General features: G+C 43.0%; 1 protein-coding gene across 2 annotated transcripts in view; it reads left to right on the top strand.

Annotated features, from left to right (window-relative positions):
* Window positions 1-21,560, top strand: part of SUPT6H (SPT6 homolog, histone chaperone and transcription elongation factor) — a 70,568-nt gene that overhangs the window by 11,276 nt on the left and 37,732 nt on the right. For both annotated transcript variants that reach the window (XM_077480414.1, XM_077480415.1), the window contains exons 2-7: window positions 5,076-5,207; window positions 7,466-7,633; window positions 7,719-7,789; window positions 7,902-8,094; window positions 9,839-9,923; window positions 13,856-14,126. In XM_077480414.1, the coding sequence (XP_077336540.1) occupies window positions 5,093-5,207; window positions 7,466-7,633; window positions 7,719-7,789; window positions 7,902-8,094; window positions 9,839-9,923; window positions 13,856-14,126 (903 nt within the window). In that variant the 5' untranslated portion in view covers window positions 5,076-5,092. The remainder of the gene's footprint in view (window positions 1-5,075; window positions 5,208-7,465; window positions 7,634-7,718; window positions 7,790-7,901; window positions 8,095-9,838; window positions 9,924-13,855; window positions 14,127-21,560) is intronic.

The following is a 21,560-nucleotide window of genomic DNA, read 5'->3' as shown; positions in this document are numbered from 1 at the left end:
TTAGCCAGAATCGTGCAGCTCTACGTCACTCCCGCGCATGTGCACGGGAGCCTCCACTCGCGGCAAATCGCCTTTAACTGCGGCGCGCTCAGTGCGCCTCCACGCCGCTATCTACGCTGCATGCGCCGTAGACAGCAGTGTCTGTCTTTCGGCAAATATCTCCTAAACCGTGTAGGTTTAGGAGATATTTCTTGGACCTACAGGTAAGCCTTAATCTAGGCTTGCCTGTAGGTCAAAGTGGTTTGTAAGGGTTTACAACCACTTTAAAAATGCATAAAAAAGAAACTCCTTTTAAAATAAAAGCAGATCAAAGGTCCATTCACAGATACTGGGCAGCTGTTAATCCACTCAGGCATTTAAATAAACACCGTCACCGTTCAGCCTGATCAGTCCAAAGCCAACTTGTGCAGTGAGGTATAATATTCAGCTGTGAGATTGCCCCAGTGATGATATTCCTTAGCTCATCTTACAGCTATGCCTCCACCATTTCCACCTCGTGAAGTTCCCCTTTTTGCATCTGCTTACCGGCAGTTCACATCTAAAGTGCTTTTCAGTAGGTTTCTGGTCACAAATGCTCATCAGCTCTGTATCAGGGCCCCAGTAGTGTTAGATTAGTTGTGATTAATAGGTAACATGTAGAAATACAAAGGGACGCTTCACATAGTAGGATACCTTTTATTACTTTAAAATACCCTTCCCCCATAAAATACAGATTTACACATGTAAAACAAAAGTCAGCATATCGCCGTTAGACATCCACGCAACATCGGTCCAAATTCCTCCAACCAGGCCGCCGTGAGTCCCGGGATGGACGCCAAGTCGTGTTGCGCTGACAGGACGCATAGTCACGCCTGACGTGTTTTACATAAGAACGTCTTCAGAGGGCATCCTCTATAAAGGTATCACGCTATGTGGAGCATCCCTTTGTATTTCTACATGTTGCCTATTAATCACAACTAATCTAACACTGCCGGGGCCCTGATAAGGAGCTGAGGAACATTTATTGTGACCAGAAACCTACTGAAAAGCACTTTAGATGTGAACTGCCGGTAAGCAGATGCACAAAGGGGAACTTCACGAGGTGGAAATGGTGGAGGCATAGCAGTTAGATGAGCTAAGGAATATCATCACTGGGGGAATCTCTTCAGCAGACACGTGGGGGTGCCAATAATTCTAAATGGCCCTTAACCACTTTCAGACCGGACCAATTTGCTGGTCAAAGACCAGACCACTTTTTGTGATTCAGCACTGCGTCACTTTAACTGACAATTGCGCGGTCGTGCGACTTGGCTCCCAAACAAAATGGACGTCCTTTTTTTCCCACAAATAGAGCTTTCTTTTGGTGGTATTTGATCACCCCTGCGGTTTTTATTTTTTGCGCTATAAACAAAAATAGAGCAACAATTTTGAAAAAAACGCATTATTTCTTACTTTTTGTTATAATAAATATCCCCCAAAAATATATATAAAAACATTTTTTTCCCTCAGTTTAGGCCGATACGTATTCTTCTACATATTTTTGGTAAAAAAATCGCAATAAGCGATTATTGATTGGTTTGCGCAAAAGTTATAGTGTTTACAAAATAGGGATAGTTGGATAGTTTTATAGCATTTTTATCAATAATTTTTTATTTATTTTTTTACTAGTAATGGCGGCGATCGGCAATTTTTATTGTGACTGCGACATTGTGGGGGACCCATCGGACATTTTTGACACATTTTTGGGACCATTGTCATTTATACAGTAATCACTGCTATACAAATGCAGTGATTCCTGTGTAAATGACACTGGCAGTGAAGGGGTTAACCAGTGGGTGACAGTGTAGGGGTTAAGTGTTCCTAGGGGTGTGTTACTAACTGTGGGGGGGTTGGGCTTTCATTTAGTGAACACTGATCTCTGCTCCAATCACATGGAGCAGAGATCAGCGCCACTAGTTGCTAGGCAGAATGAAGAAATGCTGTTTACAACGGCATTTCTTCATTTGGCCGCGCCGTGAGACGATCGCGGCGATCGAGTCCGCGGGTCCCGCGACCTGACTCACGGGGGTCCTGACCAGCGCGGGAGCGCACCCGATGGCAGGGCGGCAAATTTAAAGGGACGTACATGTACGCCCATTTGCCTGCCCGTGCCATTCTGTCGACGTACATCGTTGTGCGCTGGTCGGCAAGTGGTTAAACACATCTGCAAAACGCCCATGTTTTCACTCGGGCAAAACCACATGATGTTGCAGCACCAGGCAGTTTAGCGTGGCACAATTTTAAAGAGGAAAAAAAGTCTGGGGCTTCTTTATCTGTATTTTCTGTGGTAGGGCAGGCCATTGAAATGGGTGAGCGGAACATGCGTCACGCTCATGCGAACCTAGCCTTATTGTAAACAAACAATAAGAAGGAAACAGGATACAGAAACTATATTGGTTTAAGAAAAGAGGAACAGAAACATTAAGTATTATGTTAGTAGTTTATACATAGAAATCTGGCATGTTAAATCAGATGAAGGTCACATTACAAATACCACAAACCCAAACAGTTTTTTAAAGGTGTGGGATTAATTGAATGTTGACCCTGATAAATGCTGTTGCTTGTTTTTCTCTTGCATAATCTACTCGGGGGGGGGAGAGAGAAATGGCTCAACTGTTATAGTCCATCTTCATTTATTTTGGTAATTTTAAAACAAAGATTGTTATTTCTGGGGATCAAAAGCAACGGTATATCCCCAACAGCATTCCTTGAAGTAATTATCTAGAACTGAAATACATTTTGCAAAAAAGAAAACCTATATTTCTGGCAGATGTAAGTTAAAATTAACTACCCTACAAAGACTCAAGAGTGGGCCGGCATGGATCTGCCAGACGTCTTTTACTACCTAGCAGGCCAACTAAAGCACATCCAATTCTGGGTATCTACAGACCTGCCTATAGGAGCAGCGGCTCATATCCTATCTGTGCTAAAAATAACTAACCTTTTAGTGGGATTGGAAGCTCCTATATTTTGTACGTTTAAAACTACCTATTCTGAATCTAGCTAGATCTGTGTGGTGGGAAACAAAGAAGCTGGCTCTGTACACTGATACCCCCCTGGAATTACCTCAATGGGACAATCGGATGTTCCCCAATCTTACAGCATTGGTGCATAAACCAGTCTGGAAAATAATTGGAGTTTCTACATTGTCTTTTTTGACAATGGTACCAAACCATCCTTTGACTATTTACGTAGACCTTTTGATATAGCCCATAGTGCTTTTTATCGTTGCCTATGGCCTAGGCATGCCTATTATGCTCAATTTGGCACCTAAAACTCCCATGTTTCTACTTATCCTCTGACTGGGATATTACGTTCACAAGGCCTGAAGGGATTAATCTCTATTTTATACACTCATCCACTGAATATCAAAATCTGTGTAGTGCCCCTTCTGGCCAGGGCACGCTGGCAGGAGACCTGTTTTGAATTTAGAAGAGGGAAGACTGGGAGGAGGCATGTACATCTCGCCTAGCCGCCTCTCCAGCAGCTTATCATAAACTCATTACTCATACAATCGTATATCATACACCAAACGTACCTTACTCCGGTGCGACTACGTGCAATGGGACGCCTCCCTACCTCTGCTTGCATACCTTGTGGACAGTTGGGATCAGATTCTAACCATCTGATGTGGTTGTCCCCATTCATTGTGGTTTACTTGACCCAGGTCATGACTTTGTCTAAAGTCTCTCTATGCCTGTAGCGCTCACACGTGAGGTGTCTTGGGCTTATTAGATGAAGAATTATGGACTCGTCCTCTTACAACGCTTTTGTATGAATCCTTATTTTTGGCTTGAAAACAGCAATTAGATGGATGCAGCATACTCCCCCCCCCCCCCCCCTCTGTAACACAACTGCTGTGTGCAGTTAACGAGATATTGCCTTAGGGCTCTTTCATGTGGACGATCCGTTCAGGTCCGCCTGTGGTTTTTTTTTTTTTTTTTTTTTTTTTTTTTTAGGCGGACCTGAACGGATGCTCCATAGAGGTCTGTGGAGCGTCGGATGTGAGCGGTCACAAGTCTGCTGATATCCGACTTCTCCAATCCGAAAAAGAGTGACGGAGGAAAAACCTACTTTTCCATCAGTCATCTAAACGGGTGATGGATTCTGTGGTCCGTCGTCATCTGATCTCCCATAGGGGAGAGCGGCGCTCTGACAGGTCGATCCCTGCACAGTGTGCAGAGACGAATCTGTTATCTTCCTGCTCAGCGGGGATCGACAGAGCGATCCCCGCTGAGCAGGCGGATATCCACGGGGCTGATCAGTAATGCCCCGCGTGAAAGAGCCCTAATGTGAATGTTTTAAATGAGCTAAAGGGTTGCCCGCAAAAATATGATAGGAGTAACAAACATTCCATACTTTTCAGATCTTACCATTGCTAGTGACTAATATGTGCATGGACTTAGTGTATTTTGGTCCATATGGTCGATTAGTTTCACTAGAATTACATTTTTTTTGTGAAATGAGTTCTGGTGCTGATCGAGTCCGTGAATTCTAGATTTTTTTTGTTTCAGTGTTTTGACCTGTAATGTATGAGATTGTACACATTCTGGTTTGTAACCGGTTTATCCAAAATTACTTTTGAATAAAAAAAAAAAGTAATAATTGGTACGCTGCAATATAAAGTTAATACTGCTACAGTTGTGGTTACTTCTCCTATGGTTATCTCACATCAGTTTACTTGAATATGACCTCACTGGATTATTAAAACCCTATATAAAAAGCTGTAGTGATAGGCTACTTACAGAAAAAAGCAGAAAAGATCCTGCTGCTGCAGTTTCGATCTTTGTCTTTTTCTGTCCCCCTTTGTTGATCTTCATTCCTGTAATCCTATCACTTTGATTGTAAGAGGATGCACGGGAGAGCAGAGACCCAGGGAAGTGCTGGGTTCACCACTTACCAATAACAATCCATCTTTGTCTTCTCTATAAATACAATTGTAGTATCATCTGTTACCCGTTTTATGTTGTCTTGCATGGGGTCAACGATTATACATAAAACATATAATTTCTGAGAGATGCCCAATATATTTGTAAGTATTTTGTATTTTGTTTCAGACATTGCACATACTAAAATGAACATGTCTGATTTTGTGGAGAGTGAAGCTGAGGAGTCAGAGGGAGATTACAATGAGGATGGAGATGTCGTACAGAGGCCTACCAAGAAGTTTGTAGAAGATGATGATGATGGTAAGTTTAAGTACTAAGACAATAATTTATCCATGAACAGGGTACTGTTGGGATGCAGGTTCTTATTTTTATTTTTTTTATTATTATAATATCAGGTGAAGTGTTTCATGTTGGATAGTTTTCAACTTTTTGTGTATGTGTTATGGGATAACTGTTGTGTTCCATGAGATGGGGAGAACAGAATCTCTGACAAGTGACATGGAATATCACTGGGAAGAAAACTGCATAGGCCTTTTGAAATCCGGTTATTTAAACCTGTAGTACAGGGTGGTTTCTCAGCCTTTTTTACCTTTTTTGGAGTAATCCTTGGCAAAAAGTTTGCTATCTCAGGGGAACCCCTGAAACAAATTTTCAGATCTGCAGCTCACAGAACATTGGATCTGGTCAGCTAGCTTTAGATATTGAAATGGATAAGAACTACAAACTAGTTCTAGGTTATCTGCTGCTATTTCTAATTAAAAAGTATAAATGTGCATGCACATTAGAAGTAAACACTCTCTTAGACAAGTTCAGCTCGGCTACTTCTAACTTCTGATTTATTCGTGGGGGTTTATATTTTATACAGAAAGATACGTCATTGCTATGTCAGTCTAATAGGTACATCGTATTGGTTAAAATACAAGTGAAAGGGAGAAACTTGATGCTTGAAGTTTGGTTGAAGCTGGTTCTCTTATCTCATATGAATTCTTCTAACGCGTGGGATGTAGGGGGTACCCGCCATCTTTAAGAGTCAATCTGTATACTACATAATAAGTAAGGAGCATAGGAACATGTATACACATAAGCAAATAGACATTTTCTGATTATCATTATGTACATTAGATTCCTTCACAATATAACAACAATTAACAAAGACCATTAAATAATAATAAAAAAAAACCTCTTTAGGCCCCTTTCACACAGGGCGGATCTGTTTTGATGGACTCCACTTGCTCAGCGGGGATCACTCTGTTGATCCCTGCTGAGCAGGCGGCTGACAGGTCCGCCTCCGCTGACTGTGCATAGACAGACCTGTCAGAGTCCCACTTGTCAGTTTTCACCTGTCCATTTTCATTTGATCTGCCAGACGAAAATAGGACGGACCACCATATCCATCTGGATTTGGCAGGCAGGATTGGATAGCAGCAGATGTCAGCCGAGATGTTGCTGTCGGCATCCACCGCTCCATAGCGGTGAATGGAATGATCAATCAGGTCCTCCTGAAAAACGGACAGGCAATCCTGATCAGACAGCCCATGTAAAAGGGGCCTAAATGTGAAACTTGGGCTTGCTTTCTTTTCTGCACAAATGTTCAGCTCTGGGTTGAACTTGAGATAAGCACACAGGAAGTTACTTTTCTCCACTTGCAGAGCAGCACAGGGAAGCTGCTGTTGTAATCTGCTTTTTCCCCTTCATCTCCTGTTAGCCCTCCTGTTGTCCCAGGGGATATAAAATACTGGGACAGACAGAAGAGAAGGAACGGTGGGTAACAGTGCAATGATCAACAGTATGGTTACCATGCACCACTCTGACCGGGGGCTATAAAGAAAGTGTGGAGTGCTGCTAAAAAAGCGATGGAGAGCTGCTGTTTAAACAGAAAACGTACACCAAACATTTGAAAAACAAAAAAAAACTCATGTTGCTCTTTCACTGATGTCTATGGGGACAAAAATGCTCATTCTGCCTTTTTAAAAGTGGCTCGTACTTTTTTGAGCAACAGTAATTTTTGCTACAAGTGGCAGGATGCTCAAATGTAAACAAGGGCTATTGAAAATCCTCCAGGAATAAAAACCAGAAGTAAGATCTGGCTTTATCCTTGGGATGAATATGGTGAGCTTGATGTAAGCAAGCATATCACTATGTATTAGGACCTTTGGGCTATTGTCAATGGTATCAACTTGAGTCAATTTGAGATTCCTCTGAGATCATTTATAATGTATTGTGGGGTGCTTTGGACCTGCAGGTGACCTTCTTTATGAGCTGCGTTTGACCTGCTTCTAGTAGGTTTTGCATTTTTTGTTAACTGGCAATGGTTAATGCAAAACAATTTTGAAACCATGTACCCTGCCGATACAGGTCCAAAATGTGTAAAAAACCTGGAGTGTTTATACTCTCATGGATTCTCATGCAGCATTTCTTAAGCAAGGTTGCGGATTGGATCAATTGATATATATCGCAACAGGGTCTCTGGAAGAGAGGTTTCATACTTGCATATAAATTATTCTAAATATACAGCACAATTTTTATTTCAGTTCATTTTTTTTTTTTTTTTTTTTTAGATGAAGAGGAGGAGGAGGAAAACCCAGAGGACCAAGATGAACAAGGAAATTTGAAAGGTTTTATTAACGATGATGATGACGATGAAGACGAGGAGGAAGAAGAGGAAGGTGGCAGAAGTGGTTCTGAAGGATCAGAAGTTGAAGTTGGTCACAAGTCAAAGAAACGCCGTAAGTTGTTGTTCTGAAACATTGAAGGTATCATTTTACAGTCACCTTGTCACTAATATGACTGTGTCTCTCTGTGAACTTGCAGCATTTGATGACAGACTGGAAGATGATGATTTTGATCTAATTGAGGAGAACTTGGGTGTGAAAGTCAAACGTGTAAGTAATGCATAAAATATAATATAGATAGATATCTCTCTTATCTAATCTACGATATTAGTAGTCAATTTGTATGTAAGAGCTGTATTTACCTGGCTCTTTATCAATACAGCAAAAATTCAGACGTGTGCGAAAGATGTCCGAAGACGAGGATGAGGAGGAAGATGCAGGAAAGGAGGAGCATGAGAAGGAAGCCATTGCTGAGGAAATCTTTCAAGATGGAGATGATGAGGGGAGGCACGAAGCTGCTGACCAGCCACTTGTAGATGGTGAAGGAGATGAAGAGGAGGATGATGAAGAGTCTGGTAGGGCTTTTTAAATGTGCTTGCCTAATGTTAATGAGTTAAAGTAAAATTCAATAGAAACACTGAATACCCCCACAGGTAGGCGGGACTTTGAAGACAACCACCTATACCAGTATGAATAGTTATAAAACGTGCATTTTATTAAATCCATATTGGATTATGCATGTACAATTCTTTAAAATTGGACAGCTAGAGTTGCATGTGTCTTGTATATGAGAAACCGCATTTTCTACTCAAACCTGACACGTTTCAGGATTTGATCTTTTGCTCAGGGGTATGTTTGGAGTAGAATGGTGTTTTCAAGTTTCTATAAACAGTGTTTATTAGTGTAAACTAATCAACATTGGTATATACATATCTGCAATATACAAGTTTCCTTCATACATGTCATATGGCGATTACCTACCATATAGAATGATCAAGTTTACAAATGCCCGTATATACAATTAAATGAAGACCAGGTGCAGCTCTGCCAGATGGAAAACCAGGTAGTATGTTTCCCACAAAGGTCCCTTCCCAGAAAAATCACTGGTGAGTTGGAACTCATGTGATAGTGAGATCTGGAAATAATAATAATGAGGCTTAAAGTGATAGTCTCTCCCACTTATAAAAATAACAATTATGTTTTATTTACCTGCTCTGTTGCAGTGGATTTGCACAGAGCAGCACAGATCCTCCTCTTCTCGGGTCCCACTTCTGTGATCCTGGCCCCTCCCTCCTGTTCAGTGCCCCCACATGTTGCCCGCCCCTTTTATCTACTGATTAGCTAAATAAATTTGACAGCCGAGGGAGTCAATGGCACCACTGTTGTCTCAGCCAATCAGGAGGATAGTGGCCATCGCTGGACAGATGTGGCTCAGGGCGTTATTAGGGGGTGCTGGGGAAGCTGCTACAACCGAAGGCTTTTTATCTGATTGCATAGAATGCATTCAGATAAAACAACCTTCTGCCTTTACAATTGCTTTTTAATATGCACTGATCAGTCTTTTAAAGTAAAGATGACAAATTCCTATACGGCCCAACAAAATTAAAAAATGCTAGCTTGACTGAGCGGTATCTATCTGCTAAGAAGTCAGAGAGATTACTCATGTTCAATCTCCAACATAAATAGTTGTGTATATATCCAAAAGGAACGCTATATTGTTGCAAAATGGCATGAGGAGCGTTGTAAAAATGTTAATGTGAGACCCCAGGGAGCGGATCCTATGATGGGTTCCTTGATTTGTGTTCGACAATACCCATGTTATAGAATACAGGAACTCCGTTTTTTGTTAACATTGGGGTTGATTTACTAAAGGCAAAAAGACTGCGCACTCCAAGTGCAGTTGCTCCAGAGCTTCGTAAAGGCAAAGCTTCATTTGCAAAGAATACCCAATCATGTTCAAGGGAAAAAAAATCCCAGCATTTTGCTTGCACATGATTGGATGATGGAAGTCAGCAGAGCTTCTGCTCATTTACTAAGCTCTGTTGCAAAGTGCACAGTCTGTTTGCCTTTTAGTAAATCAATGACATTGTGCATTTTAGATCTGTGCCACCCTCTCCTGCCTGTCAAATTTTGATATTCAACTGTTCGTGCAGCTGTTGTCTGCATCCACTTCTATAGGGCTGCCTGTGCAAGGCTCCGAGATGTTGCAGACGCAGAAAAAACAAGCTCGGCACGAAGGGCCGATCTCAGCACCTGTCTGAGCCCTAAGGCAAAAGTGTAGCAAAGAGCAAACTTGATATGTTTTTTGTTGCTTTGCAGACATTGACGACTTTATTGTTGACGATGATGGACAACCAATAAAAAAACCTAAATGGAGAAAGAAGCTTCCAGGATATACTGATGCGTAAGTTATGACATTTGTAATGTTCTGAAAGGATAGCATGTGCTTATCCATAGTACTTAAAGCGTGACTAAACCCACTGGTTTAGGGTTTCCCAAAAGAAAGCTCAAGTTAGAAAGGTTCAATGAATGTTCTTAAAGCAGCATTAAAAACAAAAATGTAATATATTGCAGGTTATCAATCTCTAGTTGTGGAGTTTGCATTAGTTTTCTTTTTGTAGGGTTTTACTTTGTTTTTACCTGGTGATGTGACCAGTAACATACGTCCTGTATAACTCTGGATGGAGAAGCACAGGGGTACCTTTGGACAGAATCATTGTCGGTATGGGGGGGGGGGGGGGGGTGGAAGTTAGATGTACTAGGAGAGTTACATACACTAACAGATTTAAGCCAAACAAGCTAAAACTCCAGTTACAGCAACAGTTTTTTCTTTTGGGATAAATGATGAATAAATAAAAACTGATCGTTTTAAGCACCCCTGTCAGTGCTAAATAGTTTCTCATCCCTGTAGCTGCTACGTTTGCAGGAGAGCTTGTTCTTTTGAAACAGACTTGCTGGCAGAATCACCAGGTGAAAATAAATGCAACCCTCACATCTAAAAATTGCTATGTTCCAATATAATGTTTGCTTTTGAGAGTTTAATACCATTTCCACTTTTGTGTGTTCAGGTTCCCATTCACACAGCATGCCTATTTTTTTTTTTTTTTTTCTAGTAGAAATATTTGTCTTTTTTTAGATAATTCACAGGAGAAGGCCTCATGGCTGACTGCAAGCATTTGGGAACCATATCCGAGTCAGTTTGTATGAATAGGCTGAGTCTCCTCTCACTAACATACAATGCATACAATGCAAGAAGCACAGCTTTTAAATGAACATTTTTTTTTTTTTTTAGGACATAAACAGAATGAAATTCAGCACTGGTCACATGCTCCTGTCAAATATATTGGCTGGCTTAAACACTGCAACTGGGTCACTGATGAGAGCACATCATGCCCATCCATATAGCCACAAATGTTTCCCAGGACTGTATATCAGTAAAGTGAATCACACCATGGCTTCACCTGATTCTCCACCCATCAGAAAAGCCTGTTTAACATGTTTCACTAGTTTAGGGCTTAGTCATAGAGGCCAGTTAGTGCTCAAATCTAGTTTGCAACTGATAATTAGATCTGCCAGCACAGTGTAGACTGGGTTATCTGTAACTAACACAGCTTCCTCCTAACCTAGGATTTTTCTGTGCTGGAGTAATCGAAGAAGAGCATTTAAAATGTTAAGTGCCACACATTTGAAGTGAAAGTCCATGATCCGTTTAACTCAACTAAACCTGCTCCTTACCCCCTCTCCTGTTCTGGGGTGTGAGATGATACTCACTGTCTCATACCTGGAGCAAAACAGCATTGGGCTGAGCAGCACTCAGCCATTCATAGGCAGCTTTGTATTTCAGTGAATGCAATTCTTCCTTTGCCTGAATCAGATTGTGACGTCACAAGCCTGTCTCAGAGGAAGACTTGTTTTCAAATACAAAGTTGCCTATAAATGGCCGCTCAGCCTGACTGTAATTGTGTTTTTTACCTGTGCTTTGGGTGTTCCTGTCTTACAACAAAATTGCATCAGGCTAAGCAGGGCTTATTCATTCACAGGCAGCTTTTTATTCTGTGAATGAACACAAACCTTTCACTGGCTGATTCGGAGAGGTAGGACAATGTCGCCCTCTCTGACTGAGGAATATTTGTATTCATTGTTAGAATACAAAGCTGCCTATAAACCATATTTTGCATGAGACATAAAGTCTTGTCTCACATCTGGAACACAGTGCTGTAAACTGTATGTAGCTGGGACTGCATACAGTTTATACAAGGTGCTGAATGGGAGCACGTTGGTGAAGGAAATGGTTATTTTGGGCCAGCTTGGTTGTACACTGCTGCAGTGAAAAAACTAAAAACTTTCCCCATTAAACAGAGCCCACTGTTTGGGCGCTGTATGCCGGACCTTCAGTGCACGTGCGCTGGTAATGTCGCCAGCTGCGTCCAGTGTGATTATCTCCTAAACGGTCAACGTTGACACGTTTAGGAGATATTACTTTTAACCGCATGCCGACCAGCCTCCGCAGTTGTACTGAAGCAGCATGGCTCTGCTGCGCGAGTCGCCGTTATGCTAAGTCGGTAGCATAAACGGCCACTAGGGTTCCCCGAGCACATGCGAGTGCCCGGCATTCTCGATCGCCCCCGGGCTCCCGCGATCGCTCAGGGCACGCGGAGAACCGGGAGCTGTGTGTAAACAGTTTTCAGTTCTCTGAGCAGTGAACTGACAGATCGTCTGTTCAGATTATGAACAGCGATCTGTTAGTTTCCCTGCACAGTCCCATCCCCCCTTCAGTTAGAACACATACTAGGATACATATTAACCCCTTCACTGCCCCCCTAGTGTTAACACCTTCACTGCCAGTGACACTTTTACAGTAATCAATGCAATTTTAATCGCACTGATCGCTGTATTAATGCCAATGGTCCCAAAAATGTCAATTGTATGACGTGTCCGCCATAATGTCGCAGTCACGTAAAAATCGCTAATCGCCGACATTATTAGTAACCAAAAAATTAATGCCATAAAACTATCCCCTATTATTTAGATGCTATAACTTTTTTTGCGTAAACCAGTCAATATATGCTTATTGCGATTTTTTTTTTTTTTTTTTTCTTAACCAAAAATATGTAGAAGAATACGTATCGGCCTAAACTGTGGGAAAAGGCTCTATTTGTGGAGAAAAAAGGATGTCAGTATTGTTTGGGAGCCACGTTGCACGACCATGCAATTGCCAGTTAAAGCGACGCAGTGCCGAATTGCAAAAAGTGGTCTGGTCTTTGGCCAGCCAAATGGTCCGGGGCTTAAGTGGTTAAAAATCACAAAGCGGACTTTACTACCATTTTTAAAGTTCAAGTTCATCTTTGCAGAATAATCTGCAAGGTGAACTTAAACAGGTCTTCACTTTCCCTTGTAAAATTATTTTTTTCAAGGCGTTTCGCGGATCAGACCACTCATACAGCACACTGTGCTTCCTGAGATATTAATTAGGTTCTCTCTGCCCTGCAGAAATCCTCTTTTGGACTCATCAGGGAACTCCCCCTTGATGATCTCTCCTACAGGATAGCCTTCTTGGTGGCTCTCTTGTAAGGTGTCATTTTCTGATCCGTCAAGGATAAATTTGTCTTATGCCTAAAACCTTTCTTTAGTTCTAAGGTGGTATCAGGATTCCACCTTTAATGAAGACAGTCTTTCCTGCTGTGTTTACTGCTCCTAAGCACCCAAAAAAGATAACTGACGACAATGTCTAGAGAACAAAAAGCAATTGGTCTATGTAAAAGTCGCAGCTTCTGTCAGGAAGGATTCTTTGTCCTACTGACAGGGCCTCGTAAAGGGCACCCTGCTTCATAATCTACTATTGCTATGTGGATACGGCAACTCCTCTCAAGAGCTTACACTCTACCCAGATCAGTGAGCGTTTTCCAGACATTTTGACACCAAACCTCTGTTGCCCAGCTTTGTAAGGCCAGTATTCCTGTACTTGCCTGTAAATTCCATAGCTTGGGGTACAGTAAAGGGCATGCACACTGTCAGTGTCCAATCACCTGACGGTAGTAGCTTAAAACACAGGGTCAACGAAAATATCTAACCTGTGTTCTGCACTGCACTCCCAAGATATGGAATTTATAGACAAGTCAATTTTTTTCCCATAAATGTATTTGTGCCGACACCCCCTCCCCACCCCAAATCTTTTTTTTTTTTTAAGTCTGTCCTAGAAATGTTTTGCTTTCCAGTTAGATATTGTAAACGTATGATTTTAACACATTTTGTTGTTTTCAGTAATTTTTAGTGTAAGTTGGACTTTAAGGTCACTTTGACATTTTGTGTGTGTTTTTTTTTGTTTGTTTTTTCCAGTGCTTTGCAGGAAGCCCAGGAGATCTTCGGTGTGGACTTTGATTTTGAAGATCTTGAAAAGTACAATGAGGAAGATGAAGAAATGGAGGAGTATGAATATGAAGACGAGGAAGCAGATGGAGAAGTGCGTGTTCGCCCCAAGAAAACTGCTAAAAAGCGTGTGAGCAGGCGTAGCATTTTTGAAATCTATGAACCTAGTGAACTGGAGAGTAGCCACTTGACTGATCAAGACAACGAGATTCGAACAACAGATCTCCCAGAAAGATTCCAGGTAGGTACTGCATGCTTTCTTCTTCGCTTGTTCTGCATCCTGAATTTAAGTTCTAAATATACAAAACTTAATCTTTCTTGCAACCACAGGCTTGGGTAATGTTAGTTTTTCTGTTCACAATATGATCAATGCACGTGAATTTGCACATGCAATATTTTCCGTAGCCTGTGTTGTTTCTCTTTTTTTCTCGGTCTATTAGAGGAGGCTTTGTCTTTGTTCAGAAAATACAAATCTTCCTGTGAATAGCCGAGCAACTCTCAGCCCGGCTTGATTTTGTTCTTGTAGTATCCGCTACACTGCTTGAACACAATGCCATATACAGCTACATACAGTTCTTCTAGCACTTAGAGCCGGTTCACACAGGGGCAACACGACTCCGGCCGCGACTTTGTGAGGCGACCTGGACACGACCTGAGCGCGACATACAAGGCGACTTCAAGTCGACCTCCAGGACAGGCAACTTTCCAGTGGCCAATCAAACAACAATCAGCTCTGTGGGATGGAGGGAGAGAGATTTGCCTGAGTAAACAATTTTCTCTTCCTGTATTGCTTCAGTTAAGAGATGATCCGACTTTGGAGGCGACTTCTATTGAAATCAATGGGTACAAGTCGTCTAGAAGCCGGATTGAAGTAGTGCAGGAACCTTTTCTGAAGTCGAAGCAACTTCAGTAGTGTGCGTTAAGACTCCTCTCATTCACTTACATTGATTTTATCATGTCACGTGACTTGGGGCGACTTCAAGTCGGATCCAAAGTTGCCCCTGTGTGAATGGGCTCTGACAGCTGGTGCATGTGTTGGTAAAAGAAATAGTTTGGTTGGACCTGCTTAGTCCAAACTAACTATTTAAAGTTCACTAAATCTTTTGATTCTTTTTTTTCACTGCACATTTAAAAAAAAAAAAAAGTGCCTGGATTTCTAATTAAGGGCACAACTGATGGCAGTATAAAGCCCTTTCTAGTAATTTCTTATTGCTGGCGACCCCTGTCCTTAGTCCGATTATGATTGTGACGTTACTTTGTCAAACCTTGTCTGACTGGTCAAATTTTGTTAAGAGATCTACTGCTGCTGAGGTTGATCCTTCACCTTGAGAATGCATGAAAACATAATCAGGGTTGCTACTGGTGGCATGGGTACCCATCTTCCTAAACAACAAAAAACAAAAAAAAAACCCAGAAGAATTGGACTTTAAAGTCTTTATCTGTTTAAAATAGTTATTGCCCTAGTTCCTGTGCAAAATGGTATCAATGGTTTTACTTTCAAACCTTTTCCTAAGCCCAATGGGTTAATTTATCCATTTCTGGATCTGAGTGTCTTCATTTGAGTCCAAAAATTCTGCATGGGTTCTGTCATTGTCTTCCTTCACCAGGGAGACTTTCTGACTTTGATGGACATCAACGATGTTTCATACCCCTCATCTTTCTGCTGCATTATGGGGCTCCTATACTACCGATTTGTTGACCTGCTCTTTAACCTCATGTCTGCACTGCAATTATTCAATAAGGTTCTGCACCCTGTACTAGTCCTGTTGCTTTCTTGTGACATCCCTATTGACCATCCTGATGTTATTCAGGTTAGGTTTGGGTGGTGCCCTGAATCCAGCAAGGTGTGTATTAGGCATTCCAATATCAGGCCACTGTTGCCCAACTTTGTAAGGCACTCCACCTGGTGTTCTGTTCATAGCTTCTTATTAATTTCTTAAGGATGTACCAGGGCCTATGTATTTACAGAACCCTGCAGCTGGATAATGTAAGGGAGACTCCTTAAGAATTTTTCTAATTCTAGTAGGTTTCTCCTTTAAGTAAATGTATGCTATGCTGTATGCTCCTCCAAGGCAGCTCCAGGTTAGGATGTGTGAAGGGGGGTTTTCTCTTGCAGGGATTCTCCCCCCATGGCTTAGGTTAAGGCACAGGGAAGCACTGCCTGCCGCCATTACAGCGGCTTCCCATCAATCGGCCCTCCTCTCTCCTCCTCCTCCTCCAGAAAGGGCGGGGGGGGGGGGGCAGTGGCGACGTCTGCGTGGTTAGACGCCCATATCGCAGGCTACACACAAGCTATAAAGTGCTCTCTTTTTTCAGATGCTTATGGAGGGACACAGAGCAGATGGGCGCATGTAAGTGTGGGGGACACGGGCATTCCCAGACAACATTTACATAGGCACCAGACTGAGACTTGGTTGCAGCGGCACTTGCTGAACTACATTGCTCCGCAGTCAGTGCATTCTGGTAGTAGCTCTGCCTCCTTTGTTGCTTGGCACTATGGGCAGAAGAGGTACAAATACCCTGAAAAATAGGGGCTCTAAAGGAATCTCCCCCCCCCCCCCCCCCCCGAAGGACCTGGGGAGGCTGGCCAGGGTGAGCTGTCTAGGTCAGGGGCTGCAACTTCAGCCCCTGTATACATTACTCAGGAGTTTTTTTCCTCAACCATAAATGGATTAGAGGAAAGACTAGTGGCTTTAATCGCATCTTCACTCAGTGGAAGAAAATGCACTAGGTCCCTCTCTGCCACCCAGGACCCTCAAAAAGAGGAACTCTGGGGGGGGCGGGGGGGAGGGAAAGGAAGCCCCCACAGAGGATCGGGATGAAACTGAGGACTCTTCTTCTCTTCTGAGAAATCAAGTGGAGAAGGGCCCTCTTTAACTTCTCAGGATGAGAAGTTGCTGGTGAAAATTCTTGCTGGATTGGTCTGTTCCATGTTTAAGTTACCCGTATCTGAGTCAGTTGAACCCTCCTCTTGTTTGGGTTCACTGAAGCCTCCTCAAACTACACATACTTTTCCTGTTCATGGTTTACTGGAAAAGCTTATTGATTCTGAGTTCGACCACCCAGATAAACATTTTTTCTCTCCTAAAAAGTTTTCAACACTTTATCCTATGGAGGAAAATTTTACAAAGATGTGGGTTATACCCGCAATTGGCGCGCCATATCCTCCATAAATAAAAGTCTGACTTGTATTGTTGACAACGCTCAGATGCTTGGGGATCCAACTGATAAGAAACTGGAATTTCTGTTAAAAAAACATTTTCTCCTTGGCAGGTTCAATGGCTCAACCTGCAGTGGCAGCAATTGGAGTTTGTCATTACTTCAGAGACCATGTTAAACAGGTGCTTAAAGTTTTACCTGAACAGCAAGCCTGGGGGTTGGCCACAAGTGGCTTTGTGTTTTGCAGTTGATGCAATCAGAAATTCTATCCTCCAGACCTCTCGCCTTACGCTTGAGTTGGTGCATATGCGTAGAATCTTATGGTTGAAAAATTGGTCAGCCGAATCGCCATGTAAGAAGATTCTGGCTGGATTTCCCTTTTGTGGTGCAAGGCTGTTCGGGGAGGATTTGGACAATTATATCCAAAAGATCTCTAGTGGGAAAAGGACCCTCTTGCCATTTAAGAAAAGGAGTAAACGTTACTTTTTTAAACATGCTCTTTCCCCAGTGCAAGGAGCATCAGCAGTTTCTCTGTCAGGCTCAAGAATTTTAAATCTGAGTCAACCCCAGGGACAAAAGAAGATCTGGGGTGGGGGGGAAGTCTACAAAACAAAGCGCCAAAGCCTCTTTACGAAGGGGCGCCCTTGCTCGCTCGAGTGGGGGGAAGACTGCTACAGTTCTCAAGGGTCTGGCAGGAAGATTTTTAGGACAGATGGGTGGTCTCCACAATAACTCTAGGTTACAAACTAGAGTTCAGAGAATTTCCCTTGCCTCGTTTCCTCAGATCAAATGTACCCAGAGAAAAAGAAGTCTCTTTCTAGCATTGGAGGGATTTTTGACACAAAAAGTTATCGTGGTAGTTGCCGCGCAAGAGCAGGGATTGGGGTTTTAGTCAAACCTTTTCACGGTGCCCAAGCCAAATGGAGATGTCCGACTCATTCTAGATTTCAAAGATCTAACAGATTCCTAAAAGTACGGTCCTTTCGCATGGAATCAATTTTCTGGCATCAATAGACATCAAGGATGCCTACCTGCATGTACCCATTTTCCCTGCTTGTCAAAAGTATCTGCGTTTCGAAGTAGAAAAACGCCACTTTCAGTTTGTAGCTCTGCTTTTCGGGCTAGCTACTGCACCTCCGGTTTTTACAAAGATCTTGGCCCCCCTCCTCTGGCCAGATTAAGGGCCCAAGGTATAACGGTTATAGCGTACCTAGACCACCTGCTTTTGATAGACTGGTCGGTAGCCCGCGTGGACCAAAACTTGGTCACCACAGCCAACTACCTGGAACACCTACGTTGGGTCCTCAATTTAAAACCAGTAATAAGAGAGTATTTGGGTCTGGTCATAGATGCAGCCCAGAAGAGAGTATTTTTTTTCCCCCAGGCAAAAAACAGTGCTATAAAAGAACTGATTCAGGTAGTCAGGGCAAAGAAGGGTCCTTCTATTCGCCTTTTTTATGAGGCTGCTGGGGAAGATGGTGGCTTCATTCGAACAAGTTCCCTATGCTCAGTTTCATTCAAAACTGCTGCAAAACAGTATCCTGTCTGACTGGAACAAAAAAGTCCAGGGGTTAGATTTTTCGATGCGTCTGTCTCCTACAGTGCGTCAGAGCCTCAGTTGGTGGCTGATACCTGAGACTCTGCAAAGAGGAAAATCCTTTTTACCAGTTACCTGGAGAGTGCTAACAGATGCCAGTCATTTGGGTTGGGAAGCAGTTCTGGAACAGTCGACTGTCCAAGGGAGCTGGTCCAAGACTGAGAGGACCTTACCCATCAACATTCCGGAGATCCGTACGGCATATCTAGCCCTAAAGGCTTGGACACTCTGGTCACAGGGTTGCCCTGTCAGGATCCAGTCCGACAATGCCACAACAGTTGCGTATATCAATCACCAAGGAGGCACCAGGAGTCCTGCAGCTCAGGGAGAAGTGAACAAGATCCTAATCTGGGCAAAAAAAGCATGTGCCGTGCATATTGGCAATCTTCATTCTGGGGATAGAAAACTAGCAGGTGGACTACTTAACTTGCCGGTAGTCAGTCCCAGGGGAATGGTCTCTTCACCCGCACATCGTCTCGGCCATATGCCAAAGATGGTGGTTCTGGATGTAGATCTCTTTGCATCCAGGTTCAACAACAAGATAGACAACTTTGTGTCAAGAACAAGGGATCCTCTTGCATGTGGGACAGATGTGTTGGTGACTCTGTGGCATCAGTTCTCACTGATGTTTGCATTCCCTCCTATTCTGCTACTGCCACAACTTCTTTGTAGGATCAGGCAGGAAAAGAAGTCTTCTGGTTGCCCCAGCATGGCCCAGAAGAGCTTGGTATGCAGTTCCCCGTGGACCCTACCTTCATGTCCACACCTGCTATCCCAGGGTCCAGTGTTCCATCCTGCTGTACGAAACGCTACATTTTACAGTTTGGCTATTGAAACGCACGTTCTAAAGAGTCGTGGGCTTTCAGGCCCTGTGATCTCTACCTTGATTAATGCAAGAAAGCCAGCTTCTAGAATGATTTATCATAGTCTGGAAAGCTTATGTCTCCTGGTGTGAATCCAGGGGTTGGCAGCCCAGAAAATTATGTCATAGGTAGAATCCTTGACTTTCTGCAAATAGGTTTAGAAATTAAGCTGGCCTTGAGTACCATCAAGGATCAGGTCTCGGCCTTGTCAGTATTGTTTTAACGTCCGCTTGCTTTGCATTCTTTGGTCCGCAGCTTTATACAGTAACAGTAACGCGCATTTAATCTTCCGGTTAAGGCACCCCTAAACCCCTGGGACTTGAATTTGGCTCTGTCAGTCTTTCAGAAACAGCCTTTTGAACTGATACTTCAAATTTCCTTGGTCCTGTTGATTAGGAAGTTTATTTTTCTGATAGCCATTTCTTCTGCTAGAAGAGTATCAGAATTGGCTCTTTCCTGTAAAGAGCCTTATTTAATCATGCACAAGGATAGAGTGGTATTGCGCCCTCAATATAGCATTCTACAGAAGGTGGTTTTAGGTTTTCATCTAAACCTAGATCTTGTTCTGCCTTCCTATTTTCCAGATCCCTGTTCTATGGAAGAAAGGTCACTACATTATTTGGATGTAGAGAGCAGTCGAAGCCCATCTGGAAGTGACTGCTCAGATTTGCAAAATTTATGTTTTGTTTGTGTTGCCAGAAGGTCCTAATAGAGGACAGGCAGCGTCGAAATCTACCATTGCTAAATGGATTTGACAAGTTAGTGTTCAAGCTTATGGTTTGAAGCAGAAAGTTCAGTCTCTTCAAATCAAGGTGCACTCCACAAGGGCTATTAGTGCTTTGTGGGCAGTGCATCACCAGTCCTTTATGGCTCAAACCTGCAAGGCCGCAACCTGGTCTTCAATCCATACATTCACCAGATTTTATCAGGTGGATGTGAGAAGGCATAAGGATATTGTCTTTGGGCGCAGTGTGCTGCAGGCAGCGGTACAAGGTCCTCAGGTCTGATTACACCCTACTTGTTGTCGTTCCCCCCCCCCCCCCCCCTCCTTTTCTTTGGAGGTACATCACGGGACACAGAGGTTCCTTCCCTATTCTAATACACTTATATTGCTTTGCTACAAAACTGAGATACTGCCAGTTAGGTGAGGGGTTATATAGGAGCTTGAACTTCCTGGTGTACCAGTGTCCAATCACCTAGTGATACCCTATATAACCTATCTGTGATTACTGAGACTGTGTCCTGTGATGTACCTCAAAAGAGATTTTTACAGGTAAGCTGATATAAAAATCCTATTTTTTTCCCCCTCGCCCTTTTAAAGGAGTTGTAAAGGCAGAATTTTTTTTATATTCTTGCATTCTATGCATGATGATTTAAAAAAAATTAAAAAAACCCTGTTCTTAGCAGACATCACAGCATCCTTACCTATCTTTCTCTATCCAGCGATCTCCACGATTCCCTTAGCCATCCAGTACACTCCTGCTTGGCTGAGACAGAGCAGCAGTGCCATTTGGCTCCCACAGCTGTCAGTCTGTCAGCCTATTGGGGGAGAGGGGGCGAGGCCAGGTCACAGCTCCCTGTCTGAACAGATACACGGAGCTCTGACTTCCTTTGGGTGCACCCCTGTAGCAAGCTGCTGGCCTAGGGTCACTCAAAGGAGGGAGGGGCTAGGAGCAGCAAGGAGGGACTCGAGAAGAGGAGGATCCAGGCTGCTCTGTGCAAAACAAACTGCACAGAGGAGGCAAGTATAACGCAGTAATTCTATTGCGAGTGGGTGGTAGCTGCAGGCCTGGCTATGTACTGGTACATCGCAGCCCCTCCTGGGTTTAAGGCACACGTGTGTACCCTTTGCCAACCCATGCTGTGGTTGGATACAACACTAGTTCGGCTGCTTATTTCAGTCAATGAGTTTGGCTGAAGTCAGCTGATTTCACACACAGAGTTCTGTGTTGACAAAAACACAGTACTCTGTATTGTGAACAGTGATCTGACTTTTTTTTTTTTCCTCTCAAAACAGCCAAGTAAAAGCAGCCCACTTACACATTGTTAGGCACAC

This window comes from Lithobates pipiens, unplaced genomic scaffold (genome assembly GCF_037356315.1).
Source record: "Lithobates pipiens isolate NorthernLeopardFrog02 unplaced genomic scaffold, aLitPip1_a1.2 Scaffold_16, whole genome shotgun sequence".
NCBI classification, from domain to species: Eukaryota; Metazoa; Chordata; class Amphibia; order Anura; family Ranidae; genus Lithobates; species Lithobates pipiens.
The sequence above is the reverse complement of the archived record's forward strand: the minus strand, read 5'-3'. Positions and strand labels throughout refer to the sequence as shown.